The 25,059-nt window shown below is 42.4% G+C and overlaps 1 protein-coding gene across 3 annotated transcripts in view; it reads right to left on the minus strand.

The window, feature by feature from the left end:
• The window catches only part of LOC127578699 (cadherin-22), a 783,176-nt gene that overhangs the window by 335,750 nt on the left and 422,367 nt on the right, over positions 1-25,059 (minus strand). For all 3 annotated transcript variants that reach the window (XR_007957561.1, XM_052031006.1, XM_052031005.1), the window contains exon 5: positions 15,380-15,547. Coding sequence is in view for 2 of the 3 variants with exons in the window: in XM_052031006.1 (XP_051886966.1) it covers positions 15,380-15,547 (168 nt within the window). In the remaining variant the exon portion in view is untranslated. The remainder of the gene's footprint in view (positions 1-15,379; positions 15,548-25,059) is intronic.

A 25,059-nucleotide genomic window follows, 5' to 3' on the forward strand; every position in this document is an offset into this window, starting at 1 on the left:
GAGGTGAGTGATAGGGGGGCATGAGGTGGGTGAGATTCTTGATCAGCACTGTGAAAGAAATTAGTCATAGAGTCATAAAGCTATACAGCACAGAAACAGGGCCTTCAGCCCAACTGGTCCATGCCGACCAAGATTCCCATCTAAGCTAGTTCCATAGAACCATAGAACCATAGAACAATACAGCACAATACAGGCCCTTCGGCCCACCATGTTGTCCCACCCTTCAAACCACACCTAAGACTCTAACCCCTTCCTCCCACATATCCCTCTATCTTAAATTCCTCCATATGCTTATCTAACAATCTCTTGAACTTGACCAACATATAGCCTCCACCACCACCCCAGGCAGCGCATTCCATGCACCAACCACTCTCTGGGTGAAAAACCTCCCTCTGACATCTCCCTTGAAGTTCCCACCCATTACCTTAAAGCCATGCCCTCTTGTTTTGAGCATTGGTGCACTGGGAAAGAGGCGCTGGCTGTCCACTCTATCTATTCCTCTTAATATCTTGTACACCTCTATCATGTCTCCCCTCATCCTCCTTCTCTCCAATGAGTAAAGCCCTAGCTCCTTTAGTCCCTCCTCATAGTCCATACTCTCTAATCCAGGCAGCATCCTGGTAAATCTCCTCTGCACCCTCTCCAATGCCTCCACATCCTTCCTATAATGAGGCGACCAGAACTGGACACAGTACTCTAAGTGTGGCCTAACCAGAGTTTTGTAAAGCTGCATCATTACCTCGCGGCTCTTAAACTCAGTCCCACGATTTATGAAAGCTAACATCCCATAAGCTTTCTTAACTACCCAATCTACCTGTAAAGTGACTTTCAGTGATCTGTGGATATGAACCCCCAGATCCCTCTGCTCCTCTACACTGCCCAGAATCCTGCCATTTACCTTGTACTCCACCTTGGAGTTTGTCCTTCCAAAGTGTACTACCTCACACTTCTCCAGATTGAAGTCCATCTGCCACTTGTCAGCCCAGCTCTGCATCCTATCAATATCCCTCTGTAAGCTTCGACAGCCCTCCACACTACCCACAAAACCACCGATCTTTGTGTCATCTGCAAACTTGCTAACCCACCCTTCCACCCCCTCATCTAAGTCATTAATAAATATCACAAAAAGTAGAGGTCCCAGAACTGATCCCTGTGGGACAACACTAGTCACAGCCCTCCAAACCGAATGCACTCCCTCCACCACAACCCTCTGCTTTCTACAGGCAAGCCAATTCTGAATCCACACTGCCAAACCTCCCTGGATCCCTTGGCCTCTGACCTTCTGAAGAAACCTACCATGCGGAACCTTGTCAAACGCCTTACTAAAATCCATGTAGACCACATCTACTGCACTACCCTCATCAATCTTCCTGGTCACCTCCTCAAAGAACCCTATCAGGCTTGTGAGGCAAGATCTTCCCTTCACAAAGCCATGCTGGCTGTCCCTAATCAGTCCATAATTCTCTAAATGATCATAGATCCTATCTCCTAGAATCCTTTCTAACAGCTTACCCACCACAGATGTAAGACTCACTGGCCTGTAATTCCCTGGACTATCCCTACTACTGTTTTTGAATAAGGGGACAACATTCGCCACCCTCCAATCCTCCGGTACCATCCCCATGGACAACGAGGACTCAAAGATCCTAACCAACAGTTCAGCAATCTCCTCCCTCACCTCACGAAGCAGCCTGGGGAATATTCCGTCAGGTCCCAGGGATTTATCTGTCCTAATATTTTCTAACAACTCCAACACATCCTCCCTCTTGATATCTATATACTCTAGAACATTACCCTTACCAACACTGTCCTCAGCATCATCAAGACCCCTCTCCTTGGTGAATACTGAAGAGAAGTATTCATTGAGAACCTCACCCACTTCCACAGCTTCCAGGCACATCCTCCCACCTTTGTCTTTAATCGGACCTACCTTCACTCTAGCCATCCTTCTGCTCTTCACGTACGATTTGCCCGTGTTTGGCACATACCTCTCTAAACCTTTCCTATCCATGTACCTGTCCAAGTACCTTTTAAATGTTAATGTACCTGCCTCAACCAAGTCCTTTGGCAGCTCATTCCATTTTCGGACCACTTTTTGCGTGAAAAATTTGCCCCTCAGATTCCTAGTAAATCTTTCCCCTCTCACCTTAAACCTCTGCCCTCTAGTTCTTGATTCCCCAACCCTGGGAAAAAGATTGTGCACATTCACCCTGTCTATGCCCCTCATTGCAACTTTATCAACAGAAGATCCAGAGGTTATCATCTTTATACAAGGGGTGACCAACAGCCAGAAGTATGAGTCAAAGCCAGGACAATTCACTGGAGAAAACAGTCAGATGTTATAGGTAGTAGATATTTTGAGGGGAGGGGGCAAAAATGTTCACATCATCTGAGCATAATATTCTGTATCATTTGTCATTTCATTATGATCTATTCAGAGTAAAGTGCCACTGTTAGTCTTTGATTCTGTGATTAATTGTACAGGCTCACTGCTGAACACAATGTAAGAAATGGCTGCATCCTTATTGCCCCACCTAAGATACTGGGCATTCTCAGAAACACCCCACATTAACTTAAAGAGGAGATTCACACATTACTGTTAAAAAGGACAGCATAACAATAAATAATAAAACAGGTTCCCACAAAGTGTGTCATTCTTCAAAGTGCTGAACATACCATTCATTGTTGGTGGGTCAAAGACTGTATTCCTCCCACGTTAAGTAAAAGAAACAAGCTGATTTTGGTAAACTGGTAAATTGGTTTATTATGGTGACGTGTACCAAGGTACAGTGAAAAACTTTGTTTTGCGTCCCATCCATGCAGATCATTTCATCACATCAGTTCATCGAGGTAGTACAAGGGAAAAGCAATAACATAATGCAGAATATAGTGTTACAGTTACTGAGAAAGTATAGTGCAGGCAGACGATAAGGTGCAAGGCCATGTAAGGTCAAGAATCCATCTTATTGTATAAGAGGTGTGTTCAATAGTCTTATAAGAGGCTTCTTTGCCTCTTCCCGAAGAGTAATTTTCTTACTCTTTACGTCATGTTGTCACTCAGTCCTTGAGATGTGAGAGAGGTTTGTGTCTGTCCGATGGGTAGTGTTTTCTCTGCAGCGGCAGAGGCTAAGGGGAGATCTGATCGAGGTTTATAAGATTACGAGAGGCATAGATAGACAGCCATTATCCTTTTCCCAGGGTAGAAATGTCTAATATTAGAGGGAATACATTTAAGGTGAGAGGGGGTAAGTTCAAAGGAGATGTCTGGGGCAAATTTTTAAACAGAGAGTGGTGGGTGTCTGGAATGCACTGCCAGGGGTAGTGGTGGAGGCAGATACAATAGAGGCGTTCAAGAGGCTCTTAGACAGGAACATGAATGTGCAAGAAAAGGAGGGATATGGGCATTGTGTAGACAGAAGGGATAAGCTCAGGTATTTAATTACTAATTTAATTAGTTCAGCACAACATCATGGGCCGAAGGGCCTGTTCCGGTGCTGTACTGTTCTATGTTCCAGTGCTTTCATGATGTCCAGAGGTGGCTGTTGCAGCAACTGAGATCGTTCTGTTTCATCTTCAGTTCCAGCCTTGGGTTCTGGATTCTCTGATAGAGAATACTCTTTTGGGCACTACGAAGAATGTGGCATTTTGTCTGAAACTTGCAATCCATGCACTGCTGTGGTCATTATGACTTTCATAACAAGTCATTTCAAATGGTTGCCTTTTGCACTGAGTTGTTTGTTTGCCTCCATGGTTATTGAGTTTCTCAAGAAGTGTATCCCAAAGATGTAATGGTGTAGATCTGAATTTCAATCTCTGCTTAAACTTTCATGGCCCTCTTCTTGGATTTATCTCTTCCGTGTAGATGTTTGTCATGTACTTCAACAGGTGTCTCTGGAAGATGTGAATACATGGGTTGTGAAAAGGTATGTGTAGCTGCTGGTATTCCTCTTGGCGAATGTCGCAATGCTCTGTAGTTTCATGTAAAAACAATAACATTCTTTCTTCCATGATTTTCCCTTGCAGTGATGATGACTTACGTAAATCTCTGCACTTCACCACTGGTTCATGGCCAACCAGTGTTTGGGGAGCATCAAAACAGAGGAGAGCTGTAATCAACCTTCAGGTGGTATTGGCATTGGTTTATTATTGTCACTTGTACCGAGGTACAGTGAAAAACTTGTCTTGCATACCGATCGTACAGGTCAATTCATTACACAGTGCAGTTGCACTGTGTAGCTTTCATGGATGGAGAACTGATGATTTCTATAACAGGAAATCTACTGAAGTCACTGATAATTGCAGGCTAATGATTTCCTGTGTAGATCTGCAAAAACAACAGCAACGTTAACCCATGGTGTGTCGAGTAATTCAGACACATGGAGACATCTCTCCATCACTGCTGCTGCCACACTGTTCTAGCTCCAGTGTCCCGAGTTCAATGCCGACCTCCAGTGTTGCCTGCATGTGGAGTTTGCATGTTCTTCCTGTGACTGTGCGTGCTTCCCTTGGGCGCTACAGTTTTCTCCCACATCCCAAAGTTATGTTGGCTGGTAGGTTAATAGGCCACCTTAAGTTGCACCTAGTGTAAGCCAATGGCAGGAGAATCAGGGAGAATTTCTGGGGGCACAACAGAATCTAGATGCTGGAATCTGAAGCAACACACACAGCACTGGAGGAACTCAGTAGATCAGGTAGCATCTACGGAGGGGAATGGACAGTCGATCAAGACCCTTCATCTGGACTAGATTTCCTGGCATGTGAGAGGGAATAGATTACAGGGAAATAAGTGGAGGAATAGGACTGATGGGATTGTTCTAAGAGTTGGCATGGACTCAATGGGCTGAACAGCATAAGAAAATATGAAGTCTTAAAATGTGCTTGCTTTCTAGCTCTGCTAATTCTGACAGAGGATCTTCAGCTGAAACGTGAACTCTTGTTTCTCTTAGAAGCCGCCCGACCTGCGGAATATTCCTGGCATTTATTGTTGTCATTTCAATCATTTGCATCAGTTCTTGTAGATCTGACACTGGATTTGCTGGGAAACCTAGACATCTGCTGATCTTGTGTTCAACTAACTGATCTATTGCTGCATCCAATATCCTTTCCTTTTACAATTGCTTGATGGTCTTCATTAGCAATATCTATGGCATGTTCTATTGGTAGCTTCAAGATGATGATGTAATTAGGTCTGAAGCAAGTCCAACCACAAGTTCATCACAAACTTTGTGCAAATCTTGCAGCGTATATGTGTTATCACAAGACAATGTATTTTCCATATGTTTCCAACGTTGTAATTGAATCACTGTCATACGTAGTAACAGTGAAACTCCTGGCTTCATTTCAGCTTTGACTTCCTTATGGCTAATGCAGTTGGTTGGATACATTAATATTTGTGATCTCTACGATATTTAGAACTGATGTTTTACTAAAGTCAGAAAAGCTCACAGTCATCAATTATTACAGAAAATATCTAATTAACACTAATTAACATTTGAATGTAATTTGAAAATTGTAAAAGAATTCCCAGAACTGTCGGTGGTGTAGAGCTGTTGTAAGAACTATCTCAATATTTCCTTGCTGAGTTAGTGGAGCATGAAAGTTTGTTCACTCATAACATTTACAGCCATACATGCATCAGCCAGTACATTGATTCACATGTTTTAAGTGATGAATTCTACCTGTGGCTGAGTGCTCTGGTGAGTATGAGGTATAACACATGTATACCAGGAATCATCATAATTGTTGCTGATCTCTGCAATGGCTTTAACACTTGCTACACATTTTGATGTGGTTTGATTTGCTAAATTTGTTGAATGACAAACTTTATCCACACAGCTCTGCAACGTTTCCCCTTGGCATGACATTCTGCTTGCATGATAAAAGTACTGATTTGACTTCTGCTTGGCTCACTGCTATTGGCTATTTTTCTCTGCTGACTCCTTCTGTCCTGACATTTATTTTCACCTCTGATGTTATTTACAACCACATCTTGAGGGCTTCCTACTTAATCTGCAATTGTCAATGATTTGACAAGTCAAGGATTCTCCAGAGTTGCTTTAATGTGTACCTTTCAATGACTTACATTTACAGCTGAAGATAAGGACATACACATTTTGTCATGTTGTCTCAAACATGTATAAAATTAATCAATGGTCTCTTTTGCTTCTTGCTTTGTGCGACAGAACACAATAGTCCCACTAACCATGTCCTGTTGTGGAGTATAATGTGCAGCCAGTCCAGTTTTTGCCCCTATATGGACATCAGTTGTAAGTGATAATGTTTCACAAATTTCCCCAATATCTTCACCACCAAAATGTAATAAGAATGTTTCATTCTCTTCTATAATCCATGACTCCAAATGCTGTCATTGCACATTTAAACCTGTTAAACCATTTTTCCCATGAGATAGGACGAAAAGTGGCTTGAAATGAATGTTGAATGCCCTTTTAAACAGGACCACGACCATTGAGGATGCAGTGTTGTCCGACTGAATGTAGTGGACGTTGTTGCTTATTTATTATTTTTTACTTTAATCTATTTGCATGATTTGGTTTAGTTGGAGTAGGTGTGAAAATATATTGCCTCTTCAAGAATTGTTGGGTTAACTGAGAAACAGACTTAGTTCCATATGATCAAAAATTGACAACACATATTCATTCTGTGTGGTATTTCTACACACAAATTGTTCAAACTGACAGCAAATGCCTTCCCAAGACCTTGATCCTCACTTCCAATGTAGACTCTTAACCCTTGTGTGTGTGGTTAATTATACAAACCCACTGCCAACCACAAAGTAAACCAATGCTGATTTTTTTTTAAAATTACCAAACAAGTTCCTGGGCATGTTCAGAATCATGAACAGTTTTAAAGAGGAAATACACATGGTGTCTTAAAGAGGAAATGTCTTAAGATAATGACAATGTAACAACACCACAGGGGCAACATTTTTTTTACACAAAGGGTGGTATCAATGTAGAATGAGCAGCCAGAGGAAGTGGTTGAAGCAGGTACAATAACAACTTTTAAAAGACAGTTGGACAGGTTTAGAAGGTTATGGACCAAATGCTGGCAAATGGGACTGGCGTGGGTGGGGCATCATGGTCAGCATGGACCAGGGTGCTGTTTCCGTGCTGTTTTACTCTGTGTAGTAAGAATCCTGAAATGTCGGCCAGAGAGCGCAAGGAACTATTGTTGGGATCAAACGTCTGCGTGCACAGGGGAAAGGTGACCTGGGTGCTGGGCAAGGTATTGTCTCTGCAGACATGAGCCTGCAGTGCCCAAGGCAATGGTCATGTGATGGGTCAACCTGGACAAAGGATCGACCCAGGTAGGGGCGGAGAGAAGTGACCAGGGTATAAAAGAGTGAGCACACCGGTGGTGAGGTCTCTTGGATTTGGGCTGACACTGTGGACCGATTGGAACAGGATGCTGCAGTTAAACGGGCTCAGGCGCGTGCATTTGAGATAAGTACCACTTGTTGTAACTTAACAATAAAGTGTGCTGTGTGCAGCATTGCGTGTGCAAGGCTTATTTCTATCGGATCTGCAAACAATCCTGCTTAACTTTGGCACAACACTCTATGACCACAATTCGCATCAACAAATTCTCAACTGCAGCACTTATCATTGCTGAAGTGTAATTGTGATCAGTTGCACACTAATTATTAAAATCTGGTAGAACACCTGATCTTTGACAGGCTTGATCGGTCAGTTGGTCCATGCCAGTCATTTCCAATTACCCCATTAGCTAATGCAAGGTACCATGGCATTTTGTGCAAAATTCAAATGCTGACCCAGAGTTCAAAGGGTAGTGCCTAATCCAATGAACCATCGGTCTAATTCCTGGGTTCCACAACTTAGAACTGCAGTTAGCAACAATGCCCTAATGAATTCAATATGACTTCTCATACTGGAAAGATCAAGAACCTTGACAAGTACCTATTATACACCGGAATTCAAATTTATGTTGTTTCCCATTATATCTGCATTTACTCAGCACCTTCATTCAACATCTCAGCTAAACACCGAACCAATCTTTTACTTGGTGGCAGTATTCAGCATCAGCAGAGAATTCAAGGAAACTGAATACAGATTTTGTTAGATTAAAATCATACAAGGAGGAATCTAGTCACATTGATAGCTCCTTACTGATGACAATAATATTTTTTTTAAACATTTAAAAAAATCTTTATTTGGACAGCATGGTAACAGGCCCTTCCGGCCCAACGAGCCCGCGCCACCCAGTTACACCCATGTTAACCTACTAACCCGTACAATCAGAAATTCACTGCTCCATGGGGAGTAATTTCATTGCCTGGCACTGAATTATATAAACCAGGGTTCTCACAGGTCCAATTCTTAGTTTATGAGATTATCGATTTCAACCAGGATGGGCACAATGTTACTACAGTGAGAAACAAAGGACTGCAGATGCTGGAATCTAGATGAAAAACATAATGATGCTAGAGGAACTCAGCAGGCTTGGCAGCATCATGGAGAAAAGCAAGCAGTCAACGTTTTGGGTCAGGACCCTCCTTCAGGACTGAAGATAGAAAAAGGGGAAGCCCAATATATAGGAGGGAAAAGCAGAGCAGTGACAGGTGGACAAAAGAGGGGAGGCAGGGTGGGCACAGGGTGGTGATAGGTAGATGCAGGTAAGAGATAGTGATAGGCAGGTGAGGCGGAGGAGGGGAGGAGGGGAGAGCGGATCCACCGAGGGATGGGTCAAAGGTAAGAAGAGAGAGAAAAAAAAGGGGCTATGAAAGGGAAAGAGAGAAGAAGCATAGTGGGGGGGGGGGTGGTTTGTAGGGAAGGGGGGTGGGGATTACCTAAAGAGGGAGAATTCAATATTCATGCCATTAGGCTTCAAGGCTTCAAGGTTCCAAGACGGAAAATGAGGTGCTGTTCCTCCAGTTTGCACTTGGAATTCTCCTGGCAGTGGAGGAGGCTGAGGACTGACATATCAGTGATAGTGTGGGAGGGGGAGTTGAAGTGACTGGCAACGGGGAGATGCAGGTTGCTGTTCCAAAGTAATACAAAATAACTATTTTTGCTGCCACTGATCATATACGTTGGAAACAAATGAAAATATAGAGAATAGAGTTGTAGTTCAGCTGTTGTAGCTCGAGTTGGAACAGCCAACCCATGTGCGATATCTTCAGTAACTTGGGAATAATGGTCAATTGGATGAAGTGTTGCAAGGTAGGCATCCCCAGTGGATTGATAAGGAGGAGCAGGGGTAGGAGCAGGAGCCAATCAAGCCTACTGCACTAATTAATAAGGTCATGGCTGATGAGGTCCCAGCCTCAGATGCAGTTGCCCTCAAATCCTTTATTAGCCTATAATCCTCAAATTTATCTTGGCCAGCCATGCAAACAGATACGAAATAATTGTTCAAAGTCTTTCCTTATTCCCCATGGTTAATTCCCAAGTCTCATCTCTAAGGGACCATGTTTATCTCCAAGATCCAATCACCAAACTAAAGAACTGAACTTCATGCTGAGCTTCAGCTGATGAAACATCTATTGGATATATTCCTTTTGGCAAGTCAAAATTTGTTTTCTCACAGGGCGACAGAATTAATAATTTACAGATGGAGGAGAAAATGTGGTGAAGTTCAGAAAGGTTTAATATCTTCGAATTGGAGAAGGAAGAGTCATTCACAAACAAGCAGCCTTGGCTTTCCAAAGGAGATTAAGACCATAAGATATAGGAGCAGAGTTAGGTCATTCGGCTCATCGAGTCTGCCCCACTATCCAATCATAGCTGTTATTTTTACAATCCCATTCTCCTGCCTTCTCCCTGTAACCTTTAACCCCCTTACCAATCAAAAACCAATCAACGTCTGCTTTAAATACACACAATGACTTGGCTTCCACAGACCTCTGTGGCAACGAATGTAACAGATTCATCACCCTCTGGCTGAAGAAATTCCTCCTCAGCTCAGTTTTAAAGAGACGTCCCTTTATTCTGAGGCTGTGCCCTCGGATCCTAGACTCTTCTACTAATGGAAACATCCTCTCCACATCCACCCTATCTAGGTTTTTCAGTATTTGGTAATTTCGACTAAATTCTCATCTTTCTGAACTCCATCGAGTACAGACCCAGAAACATCAAACACTTCTTATCGGCTGAGCCTTTCACTCCTGGGATCATTCTTGTGAACCTAGGCATGACCAACTTCACAGAACTCTTGAGGAAATGTAGCAGGTGCTGATAGAGGGTTTTCAAAAAGCATTTGAGAACTAATATAATGCAAAGACTAGCAGGATTGGGGTGGCAGCAACAGGGTGATGGGAAGGTGGAAAGAGAAGGGGAGAGGTAAATAAAGGTACCTCAGACTGGAAGGATGGAGTGGGACTGTGCTGGGGTTATTCTGACTCATTGCGCAAATAAAAATTCTGAGGTGAGGATCTGACAGAAAATATTAAAATTTGCTGATACAACAATTTAAGTGGAGTGGGAAATTGTATTAAGGATATGGACCAGAAATTAAGGGACTTAAGTACAAGATAGTCACTATTAAATCAAATTCACTTAATGTGTAGATACTAGTACAAACTTACTGAACAGTCTAATTCTGTGGTGTGCATTGTAGCTAATTCCATGTCATCAGGATTATCACAGTGGTCTTTTGAACTTTTGAGTTTGAATGGTGTGTGAAGTGAAGCTGAATGTGTGTGTAGAAGTGGGATTATTAGAAGTGCAGAAATATAATTCATGTCCACATATAGAAGACATCCATGCAATGAGGAGTTAATCAAATGTGGAGAGTCAGGGTTCACTGTGTGGATGGAAATAGAGTTTATGGTGTTAACAGTAATGGTTTTTTTTGGTTTGTTCAGCTATGAATTTGAAAGCGCATGCAAAGTGATAAAGTCTGCAGCGTGTAGAGTACATGGAATCTGTAGAATTGGGAATCAAGGTGTGTGTAGAATTACAAAAAGTAGTGTATTTAGGGTTCATTTTGTTATGGGACTTGAGGGAATGGGGTCAAAGCAGGTAATAACAGTGTGCACGGTGTAATAAGTGCAGTTGAAAGTGCACCAACTAATACGCTTCATTATGTGTGGATGAAGAGTTCATGGTGCATTTAGAGCTGGTGTTTATTGTGAGTATTGATGACAAAGTCTGTAAAGTGAGATTCATAGCATGTACAGGCACGGACATTGAAGATTGTGTTGAAATGGGTTGACTTTTATGGAGAAGTGGAGTTAACAGCAGACATTTTGAGCACAGTAGAAGCTTATTAAGCACAATGTTGATGCTACCCCAAGCTGAAAATCTGACGGTATTCGGATAAGCCCAAACCTTCCGATCTTGAACTGCTGCCTCTGTATTTTAAACACCTCTGCAGTGGAACTGCATTGTTGAATATTTTATAAACGACCTAAATGAGGAAGTGGAGGGGTGGGTTAGTAAGTTTGCGGATGACACGAAGGTTGGGGGTGTTGTGGATAGTTTGGAGGGCTGTCAGAGGTTACAGAGGGACATAGATAGAATGCAGAGTTGGGCTGAGAAGTGGCAGATGCAGTTCAACCCAGATAAGTGTGAAGTGGTTCATTTTGGTAGGTCAAATATGTTGGCGGAATATAGTATTAATGGTAGGACTCTTGGCAGTGTGGAGGATCAGAGGGAGCTTGGGGTCTGAGTCCATAGGACGCTCAAAGCGGCTGGTCAGGTTGACTCTATGGTTAAGAAGGCATATGGTGTATTGTCCTTCATCAATCGGGGAATTGAATTTAGGAGCTGAGAGCTTTTTGTTGCAGCTATATAGGTCCCTGGTCAGACCCCACTTGGAGTATTGTGCTCAGTTCTGGTCACCTCACTACAGGAAAGATGTGGAAGCCATAGAGAGGGTGCAGAGGAGATTTACAAGGATGTTGCCTGGAATGCGGAGTGTGCCTTATGAAAGCAGGTTGAGGGAACTTGGCATTTTCTCCTTGGAGAGACAGAGGATGAGGGGGGACTTGATAGAGGTGTATAAGATGATGAGAGGTAATGATAGGGTAGACAGTCAGAGGCTTTTCTCCAGGGTTGAAATAGCGGCCACAAGAGGACATAGATTTAAGGTGCTGGGGAGTAGGTATAGAGGAGTTGTCAGGGGTAAGTTTTACTCTCTGAGTAAAAGGTTGTCACTCTTTTACTCAGAGAGTGGTGAGTGCGTGGAAGGGGCTGCCGCAAATGGTTGTGGAGGTGGATACAATAGGGTCTTTCAAGAGACTGTTAGATAGGTACATGGAGCTGTGTAAAATAGAGGGCTATGAGTAAGCCAAGTAATTTCTAGGGTAGGGACATGTTCGGCACAGATTTGTGGGCCGAAGGGCCTGAATTGTGCTGTAGTTTTTCTATGTTCTATGTTCTATTACTTTGTGTGAATCGCACAATTCGAAATGAACCCAATTACACAAAACAAACGTGATCTTTTTAGATGCATGTTTGAAGTTTGCACTTATTAAGCAGTTATACGTAAAATCTAGCAATCCAGTTCAGCATAATTAGTTGTAAAGCCAAGCAACTTCCCCATCCACTCTTACTACCTCCTCCCACAGCTGCCATCTATCTTGTCTGTTGCAATGAGGTGCCTCTGAACCAGGCTCAGAAGAACACCACTGTACATAAGTGCCATAGTTGAACGGCGGAGCAGACTCGATAGGCCAAATTTCCTTGTTCTGCTCCTACACCTATTGGTCTTAGGGCCTGTGTCTGTGCTGTATGACTCTATAGTGCGATGTTACATGGAGAAAATCATGCAGCTGGGGTTGTCCTTTTCAGACCTGAAATTATGGGACATTCATCAGAGCTGAGGGTTTTCTTTTACCGAGCACAAAGGCAACATACATTTGTAATGATTGGAAGAGGATCAGTAACAAGAGGACACAAATTTAAATCAATTGCTCAGTGTCAGTGGGAAGACAAGGTGAAATATTTGCACCGAGGGTAGACGTGGTCTAGGCTGCACTGTGGAAGTGGGTGGTGCCAAGGAACAGCACAGGAATAGGTCCTTCGGCTCGTCATGTCCATGCTGACCTTTTTGCCCAACTACACTGATCTGATTTGCTTGCATAAGGGCTTTCTTATTTAAGTGCCTGTCTGAATACATTTTAAGGCAGGAACGGTAGCATAGCGGTTAGCATAATGTTATTACAGTGCCAGTGACCCGGGTTCAATTCCGGCCGCTGTCTGTTAGGAGTTTGTACGTTCTCCCTGTGTCTGTGTGGGTTTCCTCTGGGTGCTCCGGTTTCCTCCCACATTCCAAAGACGTACGGGTTAGGAAGTTGTGGGTGTGCTATGTTGGTGCCAGAAGTGTGGCAACACTTGCAGGCTGCCCCCAGAACACTCTATGCAAAAGATGCATTTCACTGTGTGTTTCGATGTACATGTGACTAATAAAGATATCTTATTTTATCTCAAAATGATGTGAATGTGGAAGCACAATCATTGGTAAGTTTTAAATATAAACTGGATCTAGAATAGAAAGAAGAAAATCCTGTAAACATTCAGGTAGTCAGGCAGGGAAAGAGAGGCAAAGTTCTAAATAACAAGATTTGCATCCCAAAGGCCATTAATTTAAAGCATAAACTTTGTTTCTGTCTCCACAGATGCTGCCTGACCTGTTGAATGTTTCCAGCTTTCTCTGTTTTATGCACTTGTCAAGAAAAAATGGCAGGGCCACTGTGAAAGTGCAAATGAGCTGTTGTGTCTTCTTGTTCCCAGAGCTCTATATCAAAATTACGTTTTCAGATTTAAACCCAAGGCATACATCGTCTTTATTTTCAGAGACAGGCCACATGCTGCAAAAGGTTCAATGCGATTTCTGCATGGAATATATGATGTACTGTTCAGTGATGCAGTACAGTGTGTGCAGAGAGTATTCCAGTGCCCTAAGCAATATAGATTCATACAATGCTGTGGCAGAAATGGACCAATTAGAAAGCTCTCCCAAAGGACTCACACAGACACAATGACTGCATTCATTCCATACCAAAAGCTCTTTGACAAAAGCTTTCATTCCATCTCCTGGGCTGGATCTCAAACAACAATGAGATGGAATACAGGAAGCAGATAGAGAGTCTGGAAGAATGGTGTCAAGACAACAACCTTTCCTTCAATGTCAGCAAAATGAAGGAGTTGGTCATTGACTTCAGGAAGTGTGACGGAGTAGACGCCCCTGTCTGTATCAGTGGTGCTGACATGGAGATGGCTGGGAGCTTCAAGTTCCTCGGTGTAAATATCACCAACAAATTGTCCTCATCCAGCCACATGAAGACAAAGGCCAAGAAAGCACACCAGTGCCTCTGTTTGCTCAGAAGTCTAAGGAAATTCGATTCTTACCAATTTTTACAGATGCACCACAAAAAGCATCCTATCTGGATGCATCACAACTTGGTATGGCAACTGTTCTATCCAAGTCTGCGAGGAACTACAGAGGGTTGTCTAGTCATCACACAAACCAGCCTCCCCTTCATTGACCCTGTCTGCACTTCTCGTTGCCTCAGGAAAGCAGCAAACATAATCAAAGACCCCACCTACCATGGTCATTTTCTCTCCTCCCCTCTCCCATCAGGCAGAAGATACAAAAGCTTGAGAGAACATACCACCAGACTCAAGGACAGCTTCTATCCTACTGTTATCAGACTCTTGTATGGATCTCTCATATGCTAATGATGAACGCTTGATTTCCCAATCCATCTCTTCATGGTCCTTGCACCTTATTTGTTTATCTGCACTGAACTTTCTCTGTAGCTGCTGCACTATATTCTGCATTCTAGAACATAGAAAATTACAGCATAGTACAGGCCCTTCAGCCCACAATGTTGTGCCGACATTTTATCCTGCTCTAAGATCTATCTAAACCTTCCCTCCCACTTCGCCCCCTCATTTCTCTGTCATTCATGTGCCTATCTAAGAGTCTCTTAAATGCCCCTAATGTATCTTCCCCCACAACCTCTGCAGGCAGTGCGTTCCACGCACCCACCACTCTCTGTGTGAAAGACTTACCCCTGACATCCCCCTTATATCTTCCTCCAATCACCTTAAAATTATGTCTCTTCGTGTTAGCCATTGTCGATCTGGGAAAAAGTCTCTGACTGTCCACTTGATCTATGTCTCTGATCATCTTGCATCATTCTGTTTTTCTTTTTATGACCTCAATGTGCTTATGCATGGCAAGATCTGTCTGGATGGCACACAAACAAAAGCTGTTCACTGGATCGTGGTACATGTGACAATAATAAACCAATTCCAATAACACAAGCAGAGAGAAATTTGCAAGTGAGAGAAGGAAAGAACCCAGAACATTTATTAGTATATTGCTAGGAAATTCTCTGTGCTCTGGGGTTTGTATCCTTTCACTTCTGCTAAGAAAAGCAATGTCTTACTCTGGTTGAATCGCGGAGGGTTGTCATTGATGTCTGTGATGGTGATGGTTACAGTAGTTGATCCGGACAATCCACCCAGCTGCCCTGCCATATCCTTGGCTTGGATTACCAGGATGTAATGATCCTTCTTCTCACGGTCCAGGTTTGCGACCGCAGTTCGGATTATTCCTGAATAAAGCATAAAGACAGGGCAAAAGGATAAGTCATCTGCTTGGCAACATCTTTATTCTTTCATTAATAAGAATCTTTTGCACAATACAGCAGCAGCCAAATTTGTTGTTCTGAGCAATATCATTACATCTTCATTATCATTTAGTTGTGATATCATTCTGGGTTGAGTCACATAAGTACTTCTGGTGTGCGGTACAGAGCAGCAGGACCAGGCAGGAAATCTGTCCAACACGTTCAACTGAATATCCTTCAGAAACCATGGGAGGAAAATCAAAGTGACATGAGATTTGTGAGGAGGAAGCTTCACGTCGAGGACATTCAAATCAGGAGAAATCTGCTTTGTTCATTTGCCAAACTTGAACAGAATTCTTTCGCAAACACTGTTAATCTTAACATGGCTTGGTGATATTCAGCAAGTGTCTGTGGAGTGAGTGTAATGGTCCCAGCCTGCTCCATTGAGTTTGCCCTCAGGCAGACTGTGGCAATGAAGAATGTGAGCCTCCAACATCATGCTATCTGCACAGATTTGTCAAAGAGTTTATTTACACGCTACAGAAATGGCCACGCAGGATTTCTAAACTCTCGGACTTTGCAAACTTCAAGGGCAAAACTCATTAAACAGAACATAATAAAGCTCATGGTACAACTTTCTTTCATACATGACAGAACATAAAATTCATAATAAGCCAACTAAGAACGTCATCTGTTTCAATGACTACTTAAGTTACAGGGAATGTTGGATAATTCTCCCTGTGATATTGGAAACACTCAGCCAGGCAGCATCTGTGGAAAGAGAAATAATTAACCTTTCATTTTGAAGACCCTTGGTCAGGTTGAAATTCTATGACGAAACTTCTTGTAAATAAAACTGGGGACTTCTCACATATCAAGCAAAGTCTATGAATTTCCTTCTTAGTCCTCTATGTATCAAATGTGATAATGAATGGACCCACCTAGGCATGCTCAGTGGAATCCAGTGCCACGCCGCGTATGTTTGGACACCAATTCTGTGATATTTCACGGCCATGGCAGATGACACAGGACACTCGTGCAGACAGGAGCCTTCACAACAAACTTGGTAAAGAAAGCGTACAACATGCTTGCCTTTATTAATAGAGGAACTGAGTTCAAGAGTCAAAAAGCTATGTTACAGCTTTATAAAACTCTGGTTAGGCCGCATCTGGAGTATTGCATTCAGTTCTGGTCACCCCCGTTACAGGAAGGATGTGGAGGCTTTGGAGAGGATGCGGAAGAGGTTTACCAGGATGCTGCCTGGATCAGGGGGCATGTGCTATAAGGAGAGGCTGGACAAGCTAGGGTTGTTTCCTCGGGAGCAGCAGAGGCTGAGGGAAGAGCTGATGGAAATTTATAAGATTATAAGAGGTATAAATAGGATAAGCAACTGGTATCCTTTTCTCAGGGTAGAAATGTTGAATATACAGAGAGTGGAGGGTGCCTGTAATGCACTGCCAGGGGTGGTGGTGGAAGCAGGTACAATAGAGGCCTTTAAGGAGCTCTTAGACAGGCACATGTCTATGCAGATGATGGAGGGATATGGACCATGTGCAGTCAGAAGGGATTAGGTGTCATTAGCTCAATTAGTTCGGCACAACATCGTGGGTTGAAGAGCCTGTTCCTGTGCTGTACTGGACAATGTTCTATGTTCTAACACATGATAGATCTCCTTCATCATAAGTTAAATTTATCCTGTTGACAAGACCCAGTCCACTTGGGACATTCTCTCTTCTCTCCTCTTCCATCAGGTAGAAGATACAAGAGCCTGAGGGCACGTACCACCAGGCTTAAGGACAGATTCTACCCCACTGTGATAAGACTATTGATGAGATGGACTCTTATTGCACTGCACTTTCTCTGTAGCTGTGACACTTCACTCTGTACTGTTATTGTTTTTACCTGTACTACATCAATGCACTCTGTACTAACCCAACGTAACTGCGCTGTGTAATGAATTGATCTGTACGATGGGTATGCAAGACAAGTTTTTCATTGTACCTCAGTACAAGTGACAATAATGAACCAATACCAATACTATGGAGTCTGGCACAGGAAACCAGCTGACATATGTCTGCCTTAACTTTATCTCTCATGATGACTCTTCCTTGGCCCCACAAGGCTGAACCCATCCCCACAACCCTAAGCTCATCACAACCCTGACTCATCCAACTGGATTGCACCCAAGCGACCGTGCTTAGCACCTAAGCATGGTTCCCCCACCCCAAAATTTTGATCTCCTTTATGGCATCATTTCTCCCACTGATGCCTTGATTCTCCCTTCCTTCAGTGTCTCTCCATAATGAATCTCCCCACTTCCCAACCTACCAAATCTCCCACCTCTTGTGCATTATGCTTTGGTCCCTGTGCGCAATAGAATGTTGCAATGCTGATTCCTTAAAATAAAGTGTAGATCCATCACACCTCAGCTATTTAGGTTGATTTTCCAGCTGTCAAATATGATCCAGGCTCCTTACTTCTACATTCTATTTCCCCAGAAAGTGACTACTATTTATGTGATGTACCAGCAAGTTAACTTCTTGTGATTCATGTAGATGGACATTTAATTCTCCTTCCATTCCAACACTTACTGGCCCCTCATCTTTAAAAATAAATCCTGATTTTCTGTTCATTCTATCACTGTGGGTAAGTACGCAATTCCTCACCTGACTCCAACTCCATCTGCCTCTGTATCCACCTGCTTTAAAGACCTGAAGTGCAGGCCCTTGGAACCAGATTTGTCAACTTTTGGTCCACTATTTCTTCAGGACTTTTTCTTTGCAAGTTCCTAATTCTCATTGGACCACATTTTCTAATATATTCTTTGAGCTTTTGCCTGTGAAACTGGATACAAGATGTTTCTTTACAAGTCAGCCATTTCCTTCTTTCCTGTTATAATTTCTTTTGCCTGTTCCTTGGGGATCCGTTTTATTTTGTTAATCTCTTCCTTACCACATGCTTGTAAAGGTTCATATAACTTTTATTATGTTTCTTTCCAGATTACTCTCATACTTTATTATCTATCGATCAATTTTTGACCACGTTTTAGTGTTTTTCAATGAGATTATCCACCTAAACCTCACCTTATATAATAACTCAAACTTACTTTTAATTTTATACTATTTTTAACTTGTCCACTAATCGAGCAATGTACTCTTTGTGCAGTGAAGTTTTTTATTCGTCAAGGGAAGGTACATTTGTTGAAAATGATTATTTCTTTTCAAAATATTTCCCATTGCTTAACTACCATTTTATCTTTTAATATAATTTCTCATGCACCTCAGACAACTTGCTGCACAGATTTGAATAATTGGGTTTCTTTAACTTAGTTCTAGACTTAATCAGATCACTCTCGAACTTAATATGAAATTCTATCATATTATCACTCTTCCCCAAAGAATTCTTTACCAATTATCTTTGCCTCATTTTGCAGCCTATCAAAATAATCTCATTCCTTAGTTGGTTCTTTGGTAGGTTATTCTTAAAACTTGCCACGTGTTCATTTCATGAGTATTTTTTTTCTCTCCAAGGCACTTTTGGTAAAATTGGTTCAGCCTTTAAAGATTAAAGATCACCAGGACAATTGTATTACTCTGCTGACTCATTCACTGAGTTGGACTCTGGCCAACATTATGATTACTGGTCTGGAGCCAATAAACCAAATCTTCTATCAACTCTTTGTCTCCTCGTTCTTACTTCTTTGCTCCATTCCCGCTGATTCTATCAGGGTGTAGAATCGAGACTAGGATTTGCTAACCTACCTCCTTTCCCACTGTCCTATCGATTTTTGATTCACCATGGAATATTTAGTTACAAATACAGGTCACCCTGCAATCATATCTCAGTTATAGCTACGGATCTAACCCATTTATCCCAAGCTCCAGGTGTGTCATTAACTCATCTCTCCTTTGCAAACACTTTGCGCATCCAGACATAGTACCAATAATTTTCACTTTACACTCTGTTTCCCTGGTGACCTTTACTATAATTATTATAATTAAATTCTCTGCCTTTTCTGACACAATCTTTTGGATTTTAGCTAATCTCTTCTACGGCATGGAATTTCCTTTTCAGATTTATAAATGTACCCCAGCTAAACCCTCCAGCATTCCCCCAGCCCACCCACCTTCCACTTTATTAGCACACTGCGAAGCCTGTTAGTGTTATCATTCGGTATACCTGTCACCTGTGAGTCAAAGGTTGTGAGTTCAAGTCTTACATTAGACATTTAATGTGATGCTACAGTGCAGCATTATTGGAAGCGTTTTCAGTGAGGCATTTAAGAAAGGCACACCTCTTCCTTCAGGTAGGTGTAAGAGAAACTACACTGAAAAACAGTAGGGAAGATAACTCCAGTGTCCTGCTCAATATTTCTCCCCCAGACACCATCATTAAGCCGATTATGCAACGATTGTCACATTGTGGTTTGTGGGACCTTATTATATGCAAAACATTAGCTTCCACAATTCCAACATTGCAACAACGACCACATTCCTAACAGTACTTGTTTGACTGTGATGTGATTCTTGACATTGTGAAGGGGGCTATGTTTTTTTGGAAGTGTGTGTGCATCAAATTCATTATTGTGGATGACTATGTTTTGATCAGGGCAGACATAATATATATAAATCAGATTGATAGCTTCAATGGTTACATGATTTGTTTTTGGTAGTTTAAGGCTCTATTTACTGCTGTAGTTATTTGTTTCAGGACATTTGTCCCTGCTTGATTTGCATGAAGTCCATTCATAAGAAGAGGTTCTTGTTTCCCCAGTGTAACATCAAAGGAAACTTGTCCCTCTCACACCACATTTCCAGCTGTCCATTTGATGTTCTACTCCCTACATCTGTAGCTTACAATTCACTGATGTCATCCTAATTGGCGAGAGCTGTTTCGGAATTTGTGCAAATGTACCAATCAATTTCAGAGGTTCGTAAAGCTTGTTGACATTTCAGTTTTGAAAGGCAACTCAAATGTCAGCTGATCTCTGTGGTTTTGTAATTGAAGGCTAGTTTCAATTTTCTCTGTAGAGTATCAGTGATTGGATTTCTCAGTGAAATATTCCAATAACCTTCATTGGTTCTTGCAAGGAGAGTGTGACAGTGCTCTGTGTCTGTATATATCTGTTTTGCTTGATATAATGGATGGTTATGTTTTATTTGGGTCAATGATGATGCAGGTTCAGAGGATACATAACTAGACTGACAACTTCACGGTGCATTACTTCAGTAAAATCCATTTGTTTCCATTCACACACACATGCCACACATAAAACGTCACGAACCACACTCATTGCACATCACACACACTGCAGATATGCCTTCCATTTCCCAGGTATCCTTTCTCATTTTTGAATTGCAAATAATGTTAACTAGTTCAGAAATTCCATGGTCCTATTGGAAGAATAATGAATGTCTGGATTAAGCTGCTCATATGGTGGGACTGTCACATGAAGAAGGATTAGGTTGTCTACACCTGCATCCTCCAGAGTTTAGAAGAATGAGAGGGGATCTCATTGAAATGAATAAAATTCTGATAGGGTTCAACAGGGTAGATGCAGGGAGGATGGCTCTTCTAGCTGGGGTTGGGGTGGGGTTGGGGTGGGGCGCTAGAGCCAGGGGTCACAGTCTCGAGATACAAGGTGTAAGAAACTGAAAACTGAGATGAGGAGCCATTTCTTCACTGAGAGTGGTGAACCTGTGGAATTCTCCTCCACAGTAGGCTGTGGAAGACCGAGGCCTATGCTTTCTCACAATTTTCGTCATACAGCATAGAAACAGGCCCTTCAGCCCACCCTGTCAATGCTGACCATCAACGACCCATACACACTACACACTCATTGACCAGAACCTGGTCCATAGCCTTCTCAACAACTATATGCTTTCATTTAATACCAGAAACAGATTACCTAGCCATTATAATATCATTGATTATGGGAACTTTGCAGAAACTGCTGTTATGTTGCTGACACTTAGCTATCAATGCACTGCACAGGTTGTAGAGAGTTTCAGGGTGCACTGAGTGACATAGAAGCCAACTTGCTGCATGAAAGAGTCCTTTTTTTATTTGAAAGTAATCAAATCGTAATCCGTAGCAAAGCAGTTAAGTTGCTCACATCAAAAGTCTGTGGTCATGGTTCCCAGTTCTAACATTCTGTGATAGCTTGCCAATGCACTAATTGAATGTGCAAATGTAGATTTTACAAAGGGGCTTAGCTTATGTTGTTGGATGCGTTGCAAGTGCGGTATTAAATGTTCGTTGAGCACACACATTTTATGTATGTGCATCTGCCAGGTACGTGACCGCAGATGTGAGCAGCTGGAAAGCTCTTCGACATGATTTTTAACACAATTATAGAGCTACTGCAGGATTTGTATGGAATTAGAAAAGATTAGAACCCTGTGGTGAATACAGAGAAAGCAGGAATATTTGGCTTGTGAGCCCACCCTCTGTAACACTGGTGCACATCCACCCATGTTCAGGCAGACACCAGACCAATGCCCAGAGCTGGCAGCAGAACAAAACATCATATTTAGCTTGCACTCTGCTGACATGTGCAGGGAATGGAGGAACATGGACATTGTGCAGGCAGAAGGGACGTTTAGTTAGGTGTTTATTACTAGTTTAATTAGTTCGGAACAATACAGTGGGCTCAAGGGCCTGTTCCTGTGCTGTACTATTCTATGTTCTATTTCATTGCTGCTTGTGTGGTGAGCTTGTTGTGCCCACAGTGGTGCAATGTTTCACTACAGTTGTGAATTCTTTCTAAATATACTTCATTAACTGTCACATGTTTTGGGATGTCTTGTGTCTTTGAAAGGTATCAGACAAATAGAGTTTCTTTCTTTAATTAGGTGAAGGAATGTCAGTGTTCAGATTATTTTCAAACACAATGAAAATATAATGTTCAAGTACTCATGGAAGTGAAGCAAAATAATTAGGCTCGGAGTTCCACAAACTCAGCTGTTAATCTTGTTCAAACATTTCTGAAAAACATAAATTGTATTAATAAATATATCACACATGGAGCCACAAACTCCATGCCATATATATGTGTCCTATGGATACAAAGAGGGTTGGGCACATACTGGAATCTGTTTAAACTTTCCTTAAAAAAAATCATTCTTGGGAAGTGGGTGTTGGTGGAGAGGCCAAAAGTTAATTCAATTTAATGCCTGCACCGACACGTCTGTTTGTGGCCTATCAGGTCGAAGATCAGTGCAAAATAGAGGAACAGCACCTCATATTCCGCCTGGGCAGTCTCCAACCCGATGGCATGAACATCAGCCAGTAACCGCTCCCCTACTCTCCAATTTTCCCTTTTCTCTCTCCTCTCTCCTCCTGATCCACCAGCTCCCATCACCCTCTCTCTTTCCCCTCCCCCTCCCTCCCCTCCTGCTCATCACCCAAACACTCCTCCTACTGGTTCCCCTCCCCACATCCCTCCCTTGATACCACGCTCCACTGACCTCTCCTATCAGATTCCATCTTCTTCAGCCCCTTGTCACTTCCACCTATCACCTCCCAGTTTCATTCCCACTCTCCCCCCCCACCTCATCTGCCTATCAGCTTCCCCCCCCCCCCCCCCAACTCACCTGGATCCACCTATCACCTCCCAGTTTCAGTCCCACTCTTCCCCCCCCCACATCTGCCTATCAGCTTCCCCCCCCCCCTCAACTCACCTGGATCCACCTATCACCTGCCAGTCCTTGATCTATCCCTTCCCTCCACCTCTTTACACCGGCCATCTCCTTTCTTTCTTTCAGTCCAGATGAAGGGTCTGGACCTGAAATGCCGACTGTCCATTTCCCTCTGCAGATTCTGCCTGACTTGCTGAGTTCCTCCAGTGCTTTGTGCGTTGCTCCAGATTCCAGCATCTGCAGTCTCTTGAGCCTCCAAAATGTAATGCTCATTCTTTTATGATGTTCAGTTGATCATCATCTCCCTACTAAATGGTCTGATGGCCTCCTCATTCTAAATTCTTCAGGTAGAGTAAGCAGCTCCCTGGCATCGGCCAGTCAACCCCACTTAGGATTTTCTGTCTCTTTCTTCTAACCTTCAGTAATTGATTGTCAAACTCACTCAATTCTCCTCACAGGACAAACCTAACACCCCAGGAATCAATCTTGTGATTAAATGCTGCACTCATTCCAAAGTTTATCCTTCCATAGGTAGGAGGACTAAACTTGAGCAGAGCAATTCAGATGAGATATGGAACATAGAATATCGAACAGTATAGCACAGGAACAGGTATGATGTTGTGCTGAACTAATTAAACTCATAATTAAATGCCTAACTAACCTTATCCCTTCTACCTACACAATGTCCATATCCCTCCATTCTCTGCACATTCATGTGCCTAACTAAGAGCCTCTTAAATGCCTCTATCGTATCTGCCTCCACCACCACCCCTGGTAGCACATTCAAGGCACCCACCACTCTCTGTGTAGAAGACTTGCCCCAGACATCTCCTTTGAACATACCCTCTCTCACCTTAAATCTCACCAAAGCCCTGTGCAATCTCACCAAAGTCCCTTCGTTCACTACTCCAAATTCTTTGCAGCAAAGGTCGACTTTTCATTTGTTTTCCAAACTTCTTGCTGTATGCTTCCTTTTTGTATGTTATGAATTGGTATACCAATACTTCAACAGTTTCTAGTTGGTCACTGTTCCACAATTTGTTCCTTTCTACCCTTCCTATCAAAATATAAAACCTCACATTCTCTTACATTCCATCTGCCACCTTCTTCCCAGTTCAGTAGATATGTCTGTAGCCCTCTGCAGACTCTTCACAACACACACTCCCACCTAGTTTTGTATCATTAGCAAAGCTGGCTGTGTTACAATTTGCCTTTTATCCTAACAATTAGGATATCGTATATTGTGAACTGAGGGACCAGAACTGGCCCTTGAGGCACCCCACTAGTAACAGTCTGCCAAACTGAAAATGATTTACTTAATCCTACTCTCTGTTTACTGCCCTTTAACCATTTTCTATTCACGCCAATATGTTATCCCAGGAGCCCTTATTTTACATGAAAAGCTTTTGTGTGTTACATTTTCAAATGCCTTTTAAAAATCCAGATATGTTAAAACTCTTATCTGCCTTGCCATTATGTCCTTAAAATGCTCACATTTGTCAAACATGTTTTTTTCCGTTAATGAAATCATGTTGACTCGGCCTTATGAGTTCATGAATACTCTGTGTCACATGCTTAATGATGAATTCCAGTGTTTTGCCAATGGCAGATGTTGGGCTAGCTAGTCAATATTTCCCTATTTCTTTTCTCATTCTCCTTTTATTAAATAGTATTGTTACACTTGCTACCTGCCGATCTGCTTGGACTGTTCCAAGGTCAATGGAATTCTTGAAGACTATCAATTACATTTCCAATCACCTCTTTCAGAATCTTTTGTTGCAGACTCAGGCTATCACTCTGGGTTTAGTTCCCTTAATTTCTCCAGCTCTCTGTAGTGAAATGAATTACTTTGGGTTT

Source organism: Pristis pectinata, chromosome 16, assembly GCF_009764475.1.
Source record: "Pristis pectinata isolate sPriPec2 chromosome 16, sPriPec2.1.pri, whole genome shotgun sequence".
Taxonomy (NCBI): Eukaryota; Metazoa; Chordata; class Chondrichthyes; order Rhinopristiformes; family Pristidae; genus Pristis; species Pristis pectinata.